This window comes from Mytilus edulis, chromosome 4 (assembly GCF_963676685.1).
Source record: "Mytilus edulis chromosome 4, xbMytEdul2.2, whole genome shotgun sequence".
Lineage (NCBI taxonomy): Eukaryota > Metazoa > Mollusca > Bivalvia > Mytilida > Mytilidae > Mytilus > Mytilus edulis.
Window position 1 is genome coordinate 57229675 of NC_092347.1, and position 22146 is coordinate 57251820.

Consider the following 22146-nt stretch of genomic DNA (forward strand, 5'->3'; position numbering starts at 1 on the left):
TTACTTCCTTAGTGGCGTATACTTTAGATCATTACTTCCTTAGTGGAGTATACTTTAGGACAGTACTTCCTTCGTGGAGTATACTTTAGAGCATTATTTTATAGGTGGAGTATACCTTGGGGCATTACTTCATTAGTGGAGTATACTTTATAGCATTACTTCCTTAGTGGAGTATACTTAAGAGCATTACTTCCTTAGTGGAATATACTTTATAGCATTACTTCCTTAGTGGAGTATACTTTAGAGCATTACTTCCTTAGTGGTGTATACTTAAAATTATTACTTCCTTAGTGGAGTATTTATTTAGAGCATTACTTCCTAGTTGGAGTAAATTTTGGGGCATTAATTCCTTAGTTGGGTATACGTTAGGGCATTACTTCCTTAGTGGCGTATACTTTAGATCATTACTTCCTTAGTGTAGTATACTTTAGGACAGTACTTCATCAGTGGAGTATACTTTAGAGCATTACTTACTTAGTTGAGTATACTATAGAGCATAACTTTCCTAGTGGAGTATACTTTAGAGCATTACTTCCTTAGAGGAGTATACTTTAGAGCAATACTTCTTTAGCGAAGTATACTTTATAGCATTACTTTCCTCGTGGAGTATACTTTATGGCATTACTTCTTTAGTGGTGTAAATTTTAGTGCGTTATCTTCTTTAGTGGATTTCACTTTTTTGTATTTACTTTCTAAATGGAGTATACTTTAAAACATTTTATTCTTTAGAGGAGTATACTATTCGACGATATCTTCCTTAGTAGAGAATAGTTTGTTTTCTCGTTTGAATTGTCTGAGTACATTTGTCATTTCGTGGCCTTTAACAGCTGACTTTACCGAATGGATATACGGTATTGATTTTTCAAGGCCTTATTGTGACCTGTATTTATTAATTTCTATGGTCTCCTTTGGAGAGTTGTCTCATTGTCAATCTACATATTTTTTCAGTTTTAAGATGTATACCATCCAAAGGTCCTGAGTTCAACCTCGGCAGCCCAAAAAATATATTGAATACGGAATATTGCAGAATTGCGGAATATTAATGATTATTTTACCTCACATTTTTGTATTTCAGGTAAACTTAGAAAAAGATGCAATATCATATTTCCTCCTGTTTATCATATCTATACCAGATGGTGTTAAGTTCATTGTATCTCTTATGCAGTTTTTATTCGGGAAAAGACAATCCCCCTCTTGTATTCAGTTGATTGTTGTAAGTATTTTTTAATTTTCATAGAACCTGTTTGACCGAGTTTACTTTTATGATGGACTTAGATATCTATTTATATGATATAATCGGATCAGTATAATAAAACTGAAATACCTAGCTTATATCTTACATCAAGTGCATTTTTAATAAAGAAATAAAATGATAATAAAAGAAATAAATAATGTTATCATATGTATATTCAATTGACTTTTTTTTTTATATTAAAGAAAATGTGATAAGTTTTAAGCACCAGTGACTAATAGTGCAAGACACAACTTGAAAAATGAATATGCGCTTACATTTATGCAGTGAATTACTTTATATATATTTGGAAATTTTGAACATTTTCAGGTGATATTAAAAGAATGCCTGCACTTCTTCTGTCTGGGCACGATAGTCTTCAAGTTGATGCCATTATTAAATGCCGTCGAAGTGTGTGCCTATCTGTCAGGAATACCATTAGTGCCTTCCTTTCTTCATTCCATATCATACAGAAAGAAATGTTTTTTAGGTGGAAGACATATTGGTAAACAAATGTTAAACATTTTGTCTATCATCTTACAAGCGGCTGCCTTATTTGCTGTTCCAATATACAAAGTGACCAATGACCAGATTTCTTCTACAGACACATTCCTCATGATTTTCTGTGCTTTTTGTTTCAGTGTCCGATGGTTTGAGACATACTTTAAATATTCAAGAGAGTCAAAATTATTTAAAAAACTGTTTGCTTATGAAGAACGTGAAAAAACTCACGCAGCATCCTCATTAGTGACAAGTTTATTCCGACTGGTGTTAGCTGTAGCTCTTTTCCCAACATTTTTCTCTCCCGGAGTCACAAATCCAGTAGAAACTTTTTCCTCCCGACCATTTTCTGTCTTAAATTCAACTGTGGTCCCTACGCCTTGCTTAGATATATCAAAGAATACCACAATTCAATTACTAAACACAACAATTCTTCCATGTAATCTTCCATCGTCTAAAGCTTTTGTTGACGATTGGCTACTTAATCCCTTTTTGATTCATTTTTTCATGAGTATTGGATTGTTCTATGGAGCAATAATATCTACTAGACTCTGCATGGACAAAGTATGTTTTTGTATAGCTTTAACTTTTGGAACACCGGTATATGTAACAGGAGTGTTTATTGCACATATTATAAATGAACCAAACTGGATTTCTAACACACTAATGTCAAAAGAAGTAACAGACACAGGGGTGTATACCATGCTAGTAGTGTTCGTAATAGCTTGGTTGTCACAGCTTTGGACCTGCAGACATATCTGGTATTCGTCACATGATAGAATGGTTTTTGTTAGCAGGTATGTTAAGTACGCAAGACAGATGGTTTACATATCATAAAGAGAAATCGTGGATACAAATATTTTAAAATATCGTGAAAAACATTCAGTAGGTACAAATACAAGTAAATGTCATGTACACGTATACCAATCTTCAAGAAGAAACAGTTTTTACATATTATCCATCTATCAACTCGTAGCCGTATAAAGGAAAAAGATATAGCAGAAATTTTAGTAGGTGATACTAATATACCTTTGTCGAAACATGTCTTTCAACTACATGAATTAATATTAGGATATATAAGTCACTACACAAACAAAAACAAACGGGTAAATCAGAGGTTATATTTATCTTTTACATTAGACATCAACATAGTTGTATCTTAGAGGTTATCTTTATCTTTAACATTAAAAATCAATGTACTTTGAAGCGTCGTCTACTTTGGAATATCTGATAAATTGTTATGTAATGAAACAATGTCATTCATTTCGATAGTAGAATTTCGGTATACCGTCTATACACTTTGTTCATGTAGATGTTCCTTAAGATATTTGATTATTGATGTATGTTGAGAATTATCTCTAATTTGGCAATCTGTTTCATTTAAAAAGTCATGTGTATACTCTGAGTGTGTATACTTGTTACAAATGTTTTTAAACGACCCCAAACCTTTTTTGGGATCGTATAATTGTATGATGTCGTCGTCTGCGTCGTCTGCGTCGTCGTCGTCCGAAGACACATTGGTTTCCGGATAATAACTTTAGTTTAAGTAAATAGATCTTCATGAAATTTTTCAGAAGGTTCAATACCACAAAAGAAAGGTTGGAATTGATTTTGGGGATGATGGTCCCAACCGATTAGTAATTAGGGGCCCAAAAGGGTCCCAAAACAAACATTTTTCTAGTTTCAGGATAATAACTTGTGTAGAAGTATTTCAATTGCTCTTAAATCATACCGCAATGTTTAAAACCACAAGTAGAAGGTTTGGATTCATTTAAGGGGTTATGGGCCAAAGTTTAGGAATTAAGGGACAAACAGCGGTCAAAACAAGCATTTTTCTAGTTTCAAGACAATAACTTATGTGTAATTGTATGGATCTCTCTGAAAATGTACCATATAACAAAGGGGAGGCTGGGATTAAATTTTGGGTTCATTGCCAAAAATATGTAGGAATTAAGAAAAAGAAGCATGTTTCTAGTTTCCAAACAATCATGACAATAACTTGTGTTTAAGTGTATGGATCTCTCTGAAATTGTACTACAAGGTTCAATACTGCAATGGAAAGCATGGGATTGAGTTTAAGGGTTATTGCTCCAAGGGGGTTTCAAAAAGTTTGGTGGGGGGGGGGGACTTTTTGTTTATCATTTTTTGAAGGGCTTCCTTTTTTTTCAAAATTTTTCAAATTTCGAATTTTGAAAAGTTTAAGAAGAAATCTTCAATAGCACAGTATTGTGCAATAGATTTGTTAGATCTTTGACCACATTAATTTTGTGACAAAAACCTATATTATGTCAAAAATTTGATCACAATCCAAATTCAGACAGAATCAAGCTTGAATATTTTGACCAAATTTGCCCCAACTATTCAGGGTTCAACCACTGGGGTCGTATAAAGCTGCTCCCTGCGGAGCACCTGGTTGTATCTCATGCACATATTCATTTCATTATCTCACTCATTAAATGTCACAATACAAAATTTCAATATCACTTTATTTGATATGACCAAGAATTAAAACAAACGCATTTATCAGTACGTTTAGTTTATCCATTTTGCTTATTCACAACCTTCTCTTACTTCACTGGGGTAAAGCTGATGACCGTAACTGCATTCACGGTCATCCCAAGATGTTGGATGAAAAATTAGGTCAGTATCTGTATTGTCTGTTACAGTGTTTCTATATCATTTTCTTTACAAAGTATACATTGATACGATGTAAATTTATAAAAGATTCACACGGAAATCACAAATTACTACCGACAAATGTTCAGGAAACGCGAAATTCGATTTGAAAAAATCGCTAAGATGTCCGTAAATCATTATCAAAATATTTTCAAGATGACCGTAACATAAAACAAGGATGACCGTGATTGGTAAACAGATGACCGTAACTTGTAAAAGATGACCGTAACTTGTAAATGATGACCGTAATTTGTAAAGATTGACTGTAATTTATAAAGGATGATCGTAACTTTTAAATGATGACCCTCAATACTAAGAATATCCGTATTTGTATTCATAGCTTTTTGTTGTGTTTGTCTCAATAGGGGCTGAGTTAGCGGATATAAACATGTTTCATCAATTTATTTTTAATTATTTGCCGTATTTTGAGTTCATGACAATGAAAGTAAATTGCAAATTTCTCATAAACAACGAAATATTTATTGATAACGACTTTAAAATTTTAAAACAAATTGACTACCGAATTAGACTATTTACCGGATTTGTAATCACATAAGCAACACGACGGGTGCCACATGTGGAGCAGGATCTGCTTACCCTTCCGGAGCAATTCTGAGATCACCCCTAGTTTATGGTGGGGTTCGTGTTGTTTATTCTTTAGTTTTCTATGTAGTGTCATGTGTTCTATTGGTTTTCTGTTTGTCTTTTTCATTTTTAGCCATGGCGTTGTCAGTTTGTTTTAGATTTATCAGTTTGACTGTCCCTTTGGTATCTTTTGCCCCTCTTTTATTACCACTGGGTCGATGTCTCTGCTGGTGGACATTTTGTCCCCGAGGACATCATCCGCCCAGTAGCAAAACTACAATTGCATGAACTTACGAAGATCAAACAGGAAACTGGCTCGGACGTCGCCCAGTATAAAAAGGTCCGAAACAGACGTCACCATGGACACGGTGTCGTCTGATATGGCAGGTGTCCCCTCATCACCAGACATGAAAAATAACATCAAACACGACTCATTCAGATCATCGTCCTAGTGACAATAGCAATATTACACATATACAGTCATGTTCAGTTCTCCTTAAAGACATTTTGGTTTTTGATGACACAGTACAACACTGTCGCATTTCAAAATGTGAGACCAAAGGCTGCAAAACTTGTGCTATTTTAATTACAGATGCTGAATTCACTAGCAATTTAACAAAGAAGTCATATTTAACCAGAAGTTACGATGATCTGACTTGTAAATCGATAAATGTCGTCTACGGATTAGAGTGCAACCTTTGCGGATTGGTATACGTCGGTGAAACGAAAGGAAGGCTAAACAAACGTATGTGCGGTCATAGATCAGACATTAACTTCAATGCTAACGACATTCTATACCAGCATTTCAATCAGCCCGATCATTCCATCGTTTCTATGACAGTTCGCATTATCGAAAAGATATACCATAGCTCTAACAATCCTAATCTTTCAACGACTCTCCGTAGACAAAAAGAAGACTACTGGATTAGACAATTGAGAACTGCAACACCGTATGGCTGCAATGACAAAATTGATGGTAAAGGTATTCTATCTAGTCCTTCGTGTAACTCGGTGAATGTGATGAATATTTTCAACTCGACTCCTCGACGTAGACGCAGTCATGGTCATCGTCATTATACATCACCTTCTCTGCATGATGTCTCTATTAATGACTTGCTGTCATTCATACAAAAGCCGTTAGGTATTCATCACATTCGCACGAAACTTTATTCATTACCCCTTTCAAAACTTCATTCTCTGTTCAATTTATGTTTGGAATCCACTGTTACAAACCCTCATTCAAACCAATACAAACTTCAAGCTATAATTTCGGATATTGCAAGTCACAGACTTTTAAAGCCAGTTCGCATTGGAAAAGATGAAAAAAAGAAGAGATCTTTTCTAAATCTTTCCTTTGCCAACAAAGGTCTCGATGGCGTCAACCTAGGCAATATCCTTCATCATAAATTAGTTCAATCGAAAATACCTCCTTATTTCAAAGACCAGTCTGTACCAATAATTTCTTATACCTATACCAAACCTATTGCATCTAAAATTTTCAATTACAAACGCGTTTTGCAGAATCTCGATATTGACGACTTCAAGTCTAAACCTCCTGATTGCACTTGTGCTAGTTCCCAATTCACATATAATCCTGCTGGCCACGTTATTACCGGTGACCTTAACATTGTTAATAACACTTCTCTACGAAATGTGTTATCGAAAGGTTCGAAATATCGTGATCCTAAATCAATCAATTGGAAATACAACTTTAAAATTTTGATGGAGTCAGTCGAGGATTATGCCAGGCAATGGGCTAAACGTGAAAAGAAAGACGTAGACACTCTATCCGAATGGATTAAGGCAGTGAGGTCGTTAATACAAATAAAAAAAAAAGAATTAAGAAACTGAATGGGTTCATCAATGCCCATGCTACGTCAATCTTCAAAGACCCAAATGTTGCTAAACACTTATCCGACCACCATGATAAATATGTTGTTGTCCCCGCAGACAAAGCCCCAAATAACATCGTTTTTGTCTGTAAAAGTCACTACATTAATTGCTTGATAAACGAATTAGGTATAGACAATTCACTTGGAAACTCAACATATATCCTCACGACACTTACAAAAAAGGAAATCCTGGATAATCATAGGTCTGTTCTTTGTTCCTTTGGTATTTCAACCAAAGATGAAGAACTGGATCTTCCATCACTGTATTGGATACCTAAACTACATAAGTGTCCTTACAAACAACGGCATATTGCTGGGTCTTCCAAGTGCTCCACGAAACCTCTTTCTAAATTATTAACATCTATTTTATCAGCAATCAAAGACGGGCTTCAAAGTTATTGTGAAACTGCTTATTCTAGAGGTGGCGTGAAGCAGATGTGGATACTTAAAAATTCCAAAGATCTTTTAGAGTACATAAAATCTAACTCTCTTTCATCTTGTAACAGTATTAAAACATTTGACTTTTCTACTCTTTACACAAGTATTCCACATTCCAAACTAAAAGACAAATTGAAAGAGTTGGTATTACTTTGCTTCATAAAAAAAGGGTGAACGTAGATACAAGTATCTTGTCTTAGGGAGGGATAAATCATACTTTGTAAAGAATCACTCTGATTCAAACAAAAAAATTCTCTGAAACCGATATTATCAAGATGCTTGATTTCTTGATTGACAACATATTTGTAACTTTCGGAGGACGTGTTTTTCAACAGACTGTCGGCATCCCAATGGGAACAAACTGTGCCCCTCTACTTGCCGACTTGTTTCTTTATTATTATGAGGCTGACTTAATGCAGGAACTTCTTAGGAAGAAAGATAAGAAGTTAGCAATATCCTTTAACTGTACTTTCCGCTATATAGATGACGTTCTTTCACTAAACAATTCAAAATTTGGTGACTATGTGGAACGCATCTATCCCATCGAATTGGAGATAAAGGATACTACAGATACAGTTAAGTCGGCTTCATATCTTGACTTACATCTAGAAATTGACAATGAGGGTCGGTTGAAAACAAAACTTTACGACAAAAGAGATGATTTCAGCTTTCCAATTGTGAACTTTCCATTTCTAAGTAGCAACATTCCAGCAGCACCTGCATACGGGGTATATATCTCCCAATTGATACGATATTCCCGTGCTTGCATTTCCTATCATGATTTTCTTGATAGAGGGTTACTGCTCACAAGGAAGCTATTAAACCAAGAGTTCCAAATGGTGATGTTGAAATCATCCCTTCGTAAATTTTACGGACGCCATCACGAGTTGGTTGACCGTTATGGAATAACCGTTTCACAAATGATATCGGATATGTTCCTTACGTCGTAACTACAATCCCCTTCCCTTTCATGAATGGGACCTACCGAATTAGACTATTTACCGGATTTGTAATCACATAAGCAACACGACGGGTGCCACATGTGGAGCAGGATCTGCTTACCCTTCCGGAGCAATTCTGAGATCACCCCTAGTTTTTGGTGGGGTTCGTGTTGTTTATTCTTTAGTTTTCTATGTAGTGTCATGTGTTCTATTGTTTTTCTGTTTGTCTTTTTCATTTTTAGCCATGGGGTTGTCAGTTTGTTTTAGATTTATCAGTTTGACTGTCCCTTTGGTATCTTTTGCCCCTCTTTTATTACCACTGGGTCGATGTCTCTGCTGGTGGACATTTTGTCCCCGAGGACATCATCCGCCCAGTAGCAAAACTACAATTGCATGAACTTACGAAGATCAAACAGGAAACTGGCTCGGACGTCGCCCAGTATAAAAAGGTCCGAAACAGACGTCACCATGGACACGGTGTCGTCTGATATGGCAGGTGTCCCCTCATCACCAGACATGACAAATAACATCAAACACGACTCATTCAGATCATCGTCCTAGTGACAATAGCAATATTACACATATACAGTCATGTTCAGTTCTCCTTAAAGACATTTTGGTTTTTGATGACACAGTACAACACTGTCGCATTTCAAAATGTGAGACCAAAGGCTGCAAAACTTGTGCTATTTTAATTACAGATGCTGAATTCACTAGCAATTTAACCAAGAAGTCATATTTTACCAGAAGTTACGATGATCTGAATTGTAAATCGATAAATGTCGTCTACGGATTAGAGTGCAACCTTTGCGGATTGGTATACGTCGGTGAAACGAAAGGAAGGCTAAACAAACGTATGTGCGGTCATAGATCAGACATTAACTTCAATGCTAACGACATTCTTTACCAGCATTTCAATCAGCCCGATCATTCCATCGTTTCTATGACAGTTCGCATTATCGAAAAGATGTACCATAGCTCTAACAATCCTAATCTTTCAACGACTCTCCGTAGACAAAAAGAAGACTACTGGATTAGACAATTGGGAACTGCAACACCGTATGGCTGCAATGACAAAATTGATGGTAAAGGTATTCTATCTAGTCCTTCGTGTAACTCGGTGAATGTGATGAATATTTTCAACTCGACTCCTCGACGTAGACGCAGTCATGGTCATCGTCATTATACACCACCTTCTCTGCATGATGTCTCTATTAATGACTTGCTGTCATTCATACAAAAGCCGTTAGGTATTCATCACATTCGCACGAAACTTTATTCATTACCCCTTTCAAAACTTCATTCTCTGTTCAGTATATGTTTGGAATCCACTGTTACAAACCCTCATTCAAACCAATACAAACTTCAAGCTATAATTTCGGATATTGCAAGTCACAATCTTTTAAAGCCAGTTCGCATTGGAAAAGATGAAAAAAAGAAGAGATCTTTTCTAAATCTTTCCTTTGCCAACAAAGGTCTCGATGGCGTCAACCTAGGCAATATCCTTCATCATAAATTAGTTCAATCGAAAATATCTCCTTATTTCAAAGACCAGTCTGTACCAATAATTTCTTATACCTATACCAAACCTATTGCATCTAAAATTTTCAATTACAAACGCGTTTTGCAGAATCTCGATATTGACGACTTCAAGTCTAAACCTCCTGATTGCACTTGTAGATTTATGAGTTTGACTGTCCCTATGGTATCTTTCGTCCCTCCTTTTATGACAGAGATACGACGAAAAGTTGAAGAAACAAGAATGTGTCCCTCTGAGGTGTTTCTAGTACATGCCTCATCTACACTATAATTTCCTATGTTCAGTGGACCGTAAAAATGGGAAAAAAAACCTGTAATTTGGCATTATGATTAGAAAGATCATATCATAGAAAACATGTGTACTAAGTTTCAAGTTGATTGGACTTCAACGTCATCAAAATCCTCCTCGACCAAAAACGTTAACCTGAGGAGGTGGGACAGACGGACGAACGAGCAGACGAACGGACGAACAAACGAACGAACGCACAGATCAGAAAACATAATGCCCATGAATCAAACATATGAATATCCGGTAATCGACCCTGTGTGTATGGTTCCAGAGGAAGCAGATTAAAATCTTCGTTTGTCTTTATATATGAATAACATTGCTGTATATACAAATTGACAAGGTTCCCCTCAGTGGTGGATCCAAGGGGGGGGGGGTCCGGGGGTTGGAACCTTCTTTTTATTTACCGATCAGTGCATTTGAATGGGGACACATAGTTTGAACCCCCTTTACCCTGGGTTGGGACCCCCCTTTTTGAAAATGGCTTAATCCGCCCCTGCCCCTTGTGATATGCTATACGCACAAGACTATGTAAAGGATCTATTTTGCTGGAGCTCGCCTTCACTAGCTTGGTCGTAGTATTTTAAAAACAGGTTCTGTTATTTTACTTGGAAGACAATATAAAAGACAAATCAAAGACGATATAATATCAATGGGTGTACATCCATTGGCATTTTTAAAAAAGTGCATTTATTATGTCATTACAAGGATTTCCAGAAATTAAAAAAAATCTTTTGGCTTTAAGTTGGAGGCTGTGCAGCACACATTTTTTATTATACTTGTAAGGTGTCATTTAATTGCGCTTTTGTTGCATGTTTTCCCCACTTTTTCATGTGCATGTCTTGTTGTATGTTCATTTTAAAAATTATACCCTCTACCGTAAAAAAAAAGATATATATGGTGAACTTTGTATTGAAAGCACGTCTTATTTTCTCCTACCTATAGGATAATACTCTCATATAAATACGTTTTATATCAACACCATTAACCATTTGATACAAAAAAAGTAGTTATACAAATACGGATATTTCGATCATCCTTTAAAAGTTTCGGTCATCATTTAGAAATTACGGTCATCCTTTACAAATTACGGTCATCTTTTAACCAATTACGGTCACCCTTGTTATGAATTGCTGATTCTGTTACGGTCATCTTAGCGATTTTTTTAAATCAAATTTCCTGTTTCATGCACATTTCTCGGAAGTAATTTGTGATTTCCGTGTGAATCTTTTATAAATTTACATCGTATTAATGTATACTTTGTAAAGAAAATGAAATAGAAACATTGTAACAGACAATACAGATACTGACCTATTTTTTCTTCCGACATCTTGGGATGACCGTGAATGCAGTTACGGTCATCAGCTTTACCCCAGTGCTTACTTGTCGTAGGGATAACTTTGCTACATATGAATCGAACCTTCAAACCTCAAATCAAATTTGAAGTACGAAGGTTGGAGTTTTACTTTCTCAAGACCATAAAGGACGTTTTGTGAATGATATAAATGCATTACAACAATATAATAAAATGCTACAAAACAGCAGAAGCAATGACATTTCATCTTACCAATTTACAATTGATAATTTAATTGTAAAGTAGACAAATTAAGGACAGTTTCTCATAGATTATTCCAAAAAACTTCCGTTTTCAAAAAGTCTCAATATAATTTTTTTTTATATAAAAAACTTGGTGTATGACATTTTGACAAGTTCATGTACGTTTTTCTAATACACGTAATCAAAGTTTACATACCAAATATGTCATTTGACTGTGTGATAGAAATAAGTAAAGAGAGAAGTGATTCAAACTTTTTCTGATGCGAAAGTTTGGTTTTCTCAATTACCACAAACACTTTGCGCATGGATTCTTCAAAACCATGACATCACGCAGGCGATAGCTGTTAAAAAACTTAAAATTGTTACTTTGAAGGGATATTAAGCATACTCTTTTGTTTCTTATGTAAAGTGATGAAGATATATATCACTGAACCTTTTATATGTTGAAATCAAACAATAAAATACAACAGACCAATTTATCTTATTTCATACAGTTGAATTCTAGGTATTTAGACGGTTTTATTTGTGTTTTTGTGTACATGACAATTCCATTGTTAATATAAAATTTAACATCATTATCAGATCCATACAAAATATATATATAAGACTTAATTGAGAAATACCGTTCTTATGTATTATTTCGTGCTGTCCCCATCTCTTAGAAGTTCAACGTTTCTTGTCAGCGGTATAAATTCAAAACAACACGAGCATTTAATGAGTTCAAGTTATTGAACAAGTGAGTAGAAAATAGTTTCTAAAATAACAAAAATACAGAAAATCAAAGAATTCAAAACGAAAACTCCTTTTACACATGGCAAAATGAAAAGATCAAACACACCAAATGAATGCAAAACATTTGTCATATCTAGATAGAATCATATTCAAAACAGTGTGGCTGTGGATATTGATTGACGACCTAAATTATCCCACTGACTGGGACAGATTAGGTGAACGTTTGTCTATAACGATCACTGCTCACTACTCATTTATTATAGAATTTAAACTGTGGGGCCATCAAAGGTTCTTAACGCCTTTAATGATTAAAAAATCGAAAAATTAATCAGGAATAACCTATATGTTTTGATTTATATTATTGATGTAAATCAAAACATCGTGGTATTCCTGATTAATTTTTCGAATTACTTTATTAAGGTTTTGAGAACCTTTGGTGACCCCACAGTTTAAGTGTCTTTAATAGTACATAGTGAGCCGTTGTCGTTACAGATAAAAGTTCACATAATCTGTCCCAGTCAAAGGGATAATTTAGGTCGTCAATCAATGGCCACAGCCACACTGTTTTGAATATGATTCTAAATGTCTTTTATACGTTAAATGTAACTTTAGAAGTTTAAATCTAAATTTGATAATATTATTCATATTTTACAGACTGTTTGTTCTGCCTCACTACTGTAGTCCTGTTGCTGACCTCTCACTTCTTCACAGCAGACGACACAAATCAAAACATTTTGAAGATAGATACCAAGAAGACGATTCTGTCAAAACAAAAGTATATATATGTGCAACGATGTGGCACGAAAACAGAATAGAGATGAAACAGATACTTAAAACTTTATTCAGGTTAGTAATTTAATAAATAAAATCATAAAACAGTACAGAAGACTTTTGGTGACTTTTAGAATATATGATATTCAAGTTCTTCCTGTAAACATTTAACAACAAATAAACCTTCTTCAATACATTTTTATTCTACTGATACCAATTTAAAAGATTTAAAACTAGAACTTTTTTGAACATACGAAAGTACAATCGAAGATGACATGTCACCAAGAGAGCAACGTTAACCCGGAAACATAAAAAACACATCGAAAGGCCAACATGCAACTTAAGAACATTTGAAACGAGTCTATCAATGTAAGACATGTTGAACCAGATGGTCTTGTGTTTTACATCTTTTAGATACGTTTCAATCGAATAACAATTTGACGAAGAAGGTTCGGTTTTGTTTACTTTGCTTCAGAATGAACTTGACTATACAATTTATTTTGTAGACTTGATATGGACCAAGCTGCACGATCTATTGCTAAGAATGAGGTGTCTTTATCAGCCAGTACTGAAAGTGTTTTTGAATCTGGACTGGACAAGAAAGCGGTTATGAGAGACTATTATGAATTTGAAGGTATAGTTATCCATCGGTAGATTAATATTATGCAAAGCTACTTGAACTTTCAGTGAAGGTTAAAGCTATATACACAACAAATGCTGAACAATTTTTAAACGATTAACACATATAATGTTGTTGATATGTTTTTATTGATATCTGTATATTCCAAATGAGCAGTTCTTGATTAAGGATGATGAAGATTACATTCTTACGAAATAAAAATGCAGTCATGGTGCATTTGGTATAAATTTTACTGAAGGAACTTTTTTTATAAGCTTTCGGTAGTGGTAGAAATTATATTAGATTATGAATTATATATAAGGAGGTATGATATAATCCGGAAAAAAATTATTGCACAGCAAAGAATTCGAAATGATTTATTCTAACAAAGATATAGAACATAACAAGAAAATTCTAGAGTCCCAAAGCTTAAACATCTGTTTAATGATGCACTGTATGTAATCATCTCATGATGTAGAAATAGTAGGGACCTTTATTATTTTCAAATTATGAGTTTGAATGTTGTTAAGTATTGTTCGCCTCGCTTTTAAAACTAATTTTCATTTTGGTCTTTTAATAAAAAAAAAAAAGAAAACGCTTTTGATATGAAGTAATGTTTTAATAATTAAACATAACAAAATAATTTTCCCTTAGCACATATCATGTTTGATGATGCCATGGAAACAACACAAAGAAAAGAAGGAGAAGGGAAGAAACGAGAACCAAATGAATTTGTTCAACAATTAATGGAAATAATGTCCGAAGCAGGCATGTAAGTATTGTAATGTGTTTTCCTCTTGTATTTAATGTTTTTTCTCGGTTTTAGTTTGTAACCCGGATTAGTTTTCTCTTAATCGATTATGAAATTTGAAAAGAGTTATACTACTGTTGCCTTTATTTAAACGCGTTTGTTTATGAAATTGTTGATTCGAATGATCTTATTTAAAAATAATCAAATACTCATTATTCATCTTTATTTTTACCTGCTATAAATCTTCTCCAATTGACATCATTGCTATCAAAGGTACCAGAATTATAATTTAGTACACCAGACACCAGACTTGCGTTTCGTTTACATAAGACTCATCAGTGACGCTCATATCAAAATAGTAATAAAGCCAAACAAGTACAAAGAGTACGCAAAATCGTGTTTCATTACAGTGTTTTGTTTGATTAACAATTAAAGTTGATTTCTTTTTTTATTCTGTGTACTTTTTTTTAAATCCGTGTGGATCCTGTTGTTGAAGCTGTTTGATCCAGAGTTGAAAAATACAAATACAAGTCATGTTCCTGTAACATGTATGTAGTGATTCCTTGGATACTATGATGTACAACCAAATTGTATATCATTTCCAAATTCAAAAATTTACTGTAATATCATCTGTAACTAATTGATGAACGAAAGTAAAATTATGCAACGTTTTGGAATAGAAATATATATCAACAGATTGAGAGAGATGATGAATAAAAAAAAACTGACTTGGCAAATATACCCATTAAGGATGTTTGCCTGTCATGTTTGGGGATTTTTGTCAGATTTTCGTAATCCTCTGGTTATATCTGTTTGAATGCCTAAAAAGTTTTGCCCATTAACCCCCATTTTTCTTTTTATAAATCTTTTACATGTATAATTATCAGCCATCTTTTAAAGTCTTAATAAATCTTGGTTATTTTTGAAAAGTTTTTGCGAACTGAAACTTGTCAATGATAAAGCCATGATATGAAAAAATCAAGAGAGAACATTTTCCCGACAAAAATATCAATGGCTCGAAAACAAGCACATTGGTTAACTCTTCAACTTTGTATTTGTTTTGCTTTATAACTATTTTGATCTGAGCGTCACTGATGAGTCTTATGTGGACGAAACGCGCGTCTTGCGTATTACATTATAATCTTGGAACCTTTGATTGACCTATATATTTTTATTTGCTTTTTTGGTTCCTGTATTAATGCTCTATCAATATATACTAGTGTTATGAAAAGCTTGTTATTTTGAAACTGAGTAGCGAATCTCCTTAATTGATCATACGACTATAACTTTTGCCAGATGACTTTGTTTAACATCTGTCAGGATTATTAAATATAGCTCTACATACATGATCCTTACCCAATTTGGTTCTTTAGCCAATCAGTTTAGGAAAATATGGTTTTCTCATCACACTTATGTCAGTTTAACCCAGGTAAAGTAAACACAGCTTTAAAAGATGGAAACGTGATTCCGAAAAGTAATTTCGACAAGACATAAGCGCTAAAATTTCCGTTATGTATGCCTATCAACCATAACCAATAGCGATCGTTTGTAGAGGGTCGTCCAGTAATCAATCAAGTTTCAAAACTTTTTGTGTTTCGGCTTCAAAAAAAGATCTATCATATATGATCAAAAGTATCAATGATTGCGTCTAGCAGCCTAGTTATTTAATTTGATTAGAACCAAATGAGAAATATTAACATCATTCTTGTCAATTATGATTAAGATTTGTAATTATTTTTGTAGACTATTATTGGGAACTACAAGTATGTGCCATGCGCTACCATTTTCCAACGATCTTCGTCTTATCGCATTTAAATGATGATCACTAGTGACAAAAAAATGTCGAAACGCTGATCAAAGTCTTTACCAAGGAGTAGATTATTTTTGAAAATTTATCAATCAAAAGACAGAAAAGATAGTAAATGTTTATAATGCAAGTAGAAAAAAAAAATAGTTATAGGTACAAGACCTTCCATTCCTTCTTGAGAGTAACCTACTTAGTCGTATATGAAAATATCAACAGTGACGATAATTTGAGATAGAAAAGAGAAAGTTTCATGATTCCCATTGGAATTGTGCGGGACATCACGATTTCATATTCATCTCTGCCAATTGTATAAAAATATAGCAGGATTATTGTAGACAGGTTAAGCGTCCACGGCAAAAAAAAGGTTCTGTTCAACAATGAATAGACAGTTAAAAGAATAATGTTATGACTTATGATGCTTTATATTTAGGGCCGTTTACCAAGTACCAATCAATCTTGCACCTCCAGACAAGCTTGCTACGCCATATGGTGGACGTTTAGTATGGACGTTTCCAGGAGAGAATAAACTTGTGGTACATCTCAAAGATAAGGAAAAAATTAGACACAAGAAAAGATGGTCACAGGTATGTATAGGAATAAAAATCATAGTGAAACAATAAACAAAATCCATTATTAGATTTTGCAGAATGTCTTTGAAATGGATAGAACTACGTTTTTAGTAAACGAACTTCATTTCAAGACAAAGCAAATGAAGAATTTTACCCTTTTTAAATTTTTTTTTTGCCTCTAATCTTGATTACAATGTTAGAAAAACAGAAAAATTATTTAGTATAAATGATCATCAAACCAAGATAATAAATCATCAGTAATGTAAGATCAAATAAAAAGAAAATTATAATCAAGAATTATATTGTAGTCCACAATACCAGAGATACAAGTATGCCCTGGTTAACGACACAAGAGCTTCTAGATCAAATAAAAAGTTTAGTAACTTGAATATAGTTTTTTTTTCAGTCGGTTGAATTAAAACTATTATCTCTAATGCGATTAGTCATTAAAATGTTTTTATGAATTTTGGTGATCAGGAAAAGACAAGAAAATATATAATGTCCAACAAACAGTCGATACTAAATGTGTGATCCCAACCAATTAAAGTTTTTTGTATGGCATACAACCATTAAAGACTGAATACTATTGTCTTACATATCTCCAGCAGGCATTTGAAACGCATATTAATCTTTTCTATAATATCAACTATATGTATGTATTATTATTATTTTAATATCATGTGTTTTATATTGTTTTTGTCTCCGTGTTCATTTTCAGCCACCATTGACGTTTGTCACAATTTAACAATTCCTTTCAGATTTTACGAACAGTTAACTTTTTGACTACTTTGTATACAACTAAGATTTAGACATTTGTCTTTGACCGCTGTCAAAATAATCTATACAAACTTATATAACAGTACTGACTTGACTTAACCAAATATTACTCGATTGCAGATTATGTACTTGTACTATTTGATTGGCTATAAATTAGTAAACAGCGAGATACAGCAGATGAAAGAAAAAGTAAAGGAAGATTTTGAAAGTGTGCAGTCAATTTTTGAAAGGCTTCCAGCAAATTTAGTTCAACAGGTAATAATGCATCTTTTGTCAAACGTTTTTGACATTTTAACCTAGAAAGTTCGTTTACACAATGGTGTTAATGTTCCAGACCATATGAGTATTTGGACCGTACGCGTACGGTCCGGACCGTATACGTATACTCGTACGGTCCGACCATATGCGTACGGTCGGACCGTATGGGTATACGCGTACGGTCCAGCTGATGTTTTGGGATCATATAGGTTAAATATAAGCAAATATTTATCAAAATCATTATTTTTAGTTATACAAATTGTTTTTATTACATGTATATGGATAAAATGATTAAGCGAACAATTGAAATTAAATATGTGTTTAATTTTATATCCGTGATTCCTATTTTGGTACTGAAGGTGACACTGACTTTCACAAAGAACGTTATATTTGTATACAGTAACATAATTTGTTCATGCACGTTGCTTTGCATTTTTTTGTTTTTGAAAAGTTCCTTTATATTCTAAAACGATTGTCCTCCCACTCTAAATTTACTTCCGATAACTTCAATTTCAATAAGCATACTTGGCTTCAATTTATGAATTACTGACATGCTAAAGACAGGAGATTAACAGAATAAATAAACGTGATTTTTAAAAATAGTTATAACATTATTTTGTTTTATTTCAATTACTATTGAACTTTTTACATTAATTTGAGATATGAGTTATGTTGATCAGTTAAATACATTTGTATCTAATAAACGTGACCAACTTCTTGATATTAGTCCGACCGTATACGTATTTTAACAATATACGCATACGGTAAAGACCGTACACGTACGGTCCAAATACTCATACGGTCTGGAACATAAATATAATGGAATTTTATGCGAGTGTCATACAAGTGAGAGGATTATCTATCAATACCAGGTTTAACCAACCATTTCTACACCAGAAAATGTCTGTACCAAGTCAGGATCATGACAGTTGTATTTCATTCGTTTGATGTGTTCGCGCTTTTGAGTTAGCCATTTGATAAGATAACAGTCTGTTTCTCCTTTGAGATTTAAAAATCGTTTCCAGTCAAGGAAGATATGCATTTCTCATACAAAGCTCTAACCCCGGTATTTGCTATACTTTATGCACTTTTAGTTGGCCAGATATTTAAAGGTTGTATTAAGCTATTGGTTTTCGAATATTTTGGCCTAAATCATCACCAAATAGATAACAATTGTTCAAATGCGTATTCGTTGCAGTAAAATGTGTATTCATTTTTATTATTACTATTCAATCATCAATCGCTTTTACGTCTAATTATTTGGATATAGGAAGATGTGGTGTGAGTGCCAACGAGACAACTCTTATCCATATTACAATTTATAAAAGTAAACCATTATAGTTCAATGTACGGCCTTCAACACGGAGCCTTGGTTCACACCGAACAACAAGCTATAAAGGGCCCAAAATTACTAGTGTAAAACCATTCAAACGGGTAAACCAACGGTCTATTCTATATAAAAAACGAGGAACGAGAAACACGTATACATTACATAAACAAACGACAACTACTGTACATCAGATTTCTGACTTAGGACAGGTGCAAACATTTGCAGCTGGATTAAACGTTTAAATGGTACCAAACCTTCTCCTTTTTTCTGAAACAAAAGCATAACATCACAAAATAGAAAAACACACGATAAAAAATCAATTGGAAGGCTTAACTCAATCAAAAAGTTGTTTGCTTAAAGCGTCTCCAAAATTAAAAATGTATTCATGCTTACTTCATCAATCCGGCTTCAACTGACTTGGAGATAATACGAATCTATTTATTTTCACTTTCGTTTTTCTCTATTTTTAATTTTGACTTCTTTAAATCATAGATTGATGCAATGTACATACAACTTTCAAAATTGTACTTTACAAAGGATTATATATCTTTCTATTTTCTTTTTTTGAGTCCTTACATAAACAAACATTGGTAATTCTGTGTGAAGTCCACTTCAGTTTTTGTTTTCAATTAGTTATAATGACGTTGTGTTTGATATAGTAGATTCAAGTCGTTTCTCTTTCTTAACAATTCAGGCGGAGAACACCTATGTAATGGCTTTAGATGGTGATGTTGACTTTTCTCCAGAAGCACTACAGCTACTCATAGACAGAATGAAGAAAAATACGAAAGTTGGTGCGACGTGTGGTCGTATCAAACCTGGAGGGTCTGGTAAGACACTTATGAAACTTCAAACTCCATGATATGATGATAAAAATTGTTTCAACTTTTAAAATATATTGAAACGTTAGATTTGATTATTTTTAAATGTACTGTTATTTAGAACAAAAATCTATTTCAATCATGTTGACAAAAAATTGATAGTTTTCGTTATAAAACCTATACATATACTTTTTTCTGAAGAACATTCTTTGATTTGTCCTTATTTAGATAAAGTTTACCTTTTGTTAATTGCTTGCTTCCAGGAAGCAATTCGCCGACATATTTTCCGTATACAAAGTGACCTTAGCGTGACCCATCTCGTAAAAATCCGGTGATCGCAATATGCATGGATCTCTCATTGAAATAAACTATTATCTGATTATACATGTTATACAAGTGCTCAATAGTCATGCTTCTTTGTTGATTGTTTACTATAAGGTGACAATCGGTAAACTTCGGCTTCAAAACACGACAAATAATTAGCCGACATATTTTCACATCATAGCAGAAAGAGAGGAAAAATTGACGATTATACGATATGTTTGCGTAAAAAATGATTAAATAGTGCACAGAAGACTTAGTTTATGATAAATACATGGATTGGATCAAAAATGATTAAATAAAAAGTATACAGAAGACTTAGTTTATGATAAATACATGGATTGATTCAAGAAATGATTAAACATTATTTTTCACCAGTCACTCGTTTCATATGACTTTAAATTTTGAAATTGTATAATGTGAAATATATTTTCAATATTTTCAATAATTTTGTTCGCTGAAATTTAATTACTTTTTTCAAAATTTTAGGTCCAGTTGTGTGGTATCAGAAATTTGAATATGCTATAGGACATTGGTTACAGAAATCAGCAGAGCATGTTTTTGGTTGTGTGCTTTGTAGTCCCGGATGTTTTAGTCTGTTTCGGGCAAAAGCTTTAATGGACGATAACGTCATGAGAACATATGCCAAATTACCAACAGAACCCAAACATTATTTGCAATACGATCAAGGTAAGGGTATTACCAATGTTTTTTTCAACTGAACAGGCGGAGCTTACGTTTTAATTTGCACAATGATAGTCTATTTGAAGGAATTTACCAAAAAAATACTGGACACTTCATTGATGAGTTAATCCTTAAACACCCATCGATATATGGACTGGTTTATTATGAGCGAACCGGTAAAACTCCGCCCAGTCAAGTGAAATAAATCGAGTAATACAACAATTTGGTTTTTATGGTCGAACTTGTAAAAAAAATGTTTTTAAAATTTCAAAATGACTTCTAAGGAAAACATATTAAATCTATTCGTTTAGTGTATGTTCACTTGTGTTAATATGCTTTTGATTGAGTTAAGCCATTTCAATTAATATTTTATAGTGTGTATTTTTATGCTGTGATGTTCTACTATTGTTACAGCTAAAGGGTGTAGGTTGGTACATATTAAAATGTTTAAACCCGCTGCTTTTGTGTGTACCTGTCCTAAGTCAGAAAATTGATGTTCAGTAGTTGCCGTTTGTTGATGTGATTCATTTTGGTCTCTTGTGGACAGTTGTCTCATTGGTAATCAAACCACATCTTCTTTTTTATATTCATTAGTGTTTCTTGTTCCTCATTTTTTCATATAAATAAAAACATTGGTTTTTGGTTTGAACGGTTTTACACTAGTCATTTTGAGGCTTTTTCTAGCTTGCTGTTCTTTGAGAGCCAAGTCTCCGTGTTGAAGACTGTACTTTGACCTTTATTTTTTTTGTCTGTTACAAATTGTGACTTTGATGGAGTATTTTCTTATTGGCACTCATATCACATTTTCTTATATCTATATTCTGTTATTGCTTTATTACAATATGACTTTTATGGCTTTAATAGACATATACATAAAAAGTATTCCAATATTTTTATTGACAAATTAATGCGTTTTTATTTAAGGACTTATTTATAGATACAATAAAAAACCCATAAATACTTAATTGATATAAACTACTGTAATTATGTATACTTATTTATAGACGCATAGCTATCAAAGTATAAGAAAGCATGTTTCAGTACATCTGGTATCCTAAAT

The 22146-nt window shown here is 33.4% G+C and overlaps 1 protein-coding gene across 2 annotated transcripts in view; it reads left to right on the forward strand.

Moving 5' to 3' along the window:
• LOC139520025 (chitin synthase chs-2-like) overlaps nt 1–22146 on the forward strand; it is a 38173-nt gene that overhangs the window by 12579 nt on the left and 3448 nt on the right. For both annotated transcript variants that reach the window (XM_071312411.1, XM_071312412.1), the window contains exons 4-12: nt 1076–1213; nt 1562–2529; nt 13033–13224; nt 13656–13783; nt 14423–14540; nt 16757–16910; nt 17793–17927; nt 19955–20090; nt 20892–21092. In XM_071312411.1, the coding sequence (XP_071168512.1) occupies nt 1076–1213; nt 1562–2529; nt 13033–13224; nt 13656–13783; nt 14423–14540; nt 16757–16910; nt 17793–17927; nt 19955–20090; nt 20892–21092 (2170 nt within the window). The remainder of the gene's footprint in view (nt 1–1075; nt 1214–1561; nt 2530–13032; nt 13225–13655; nt 13784–14422; nt 14541–16756; nt 16911–17792; nt 17928–19954; nt 20091–20891; nt 21093–22146) is intronic.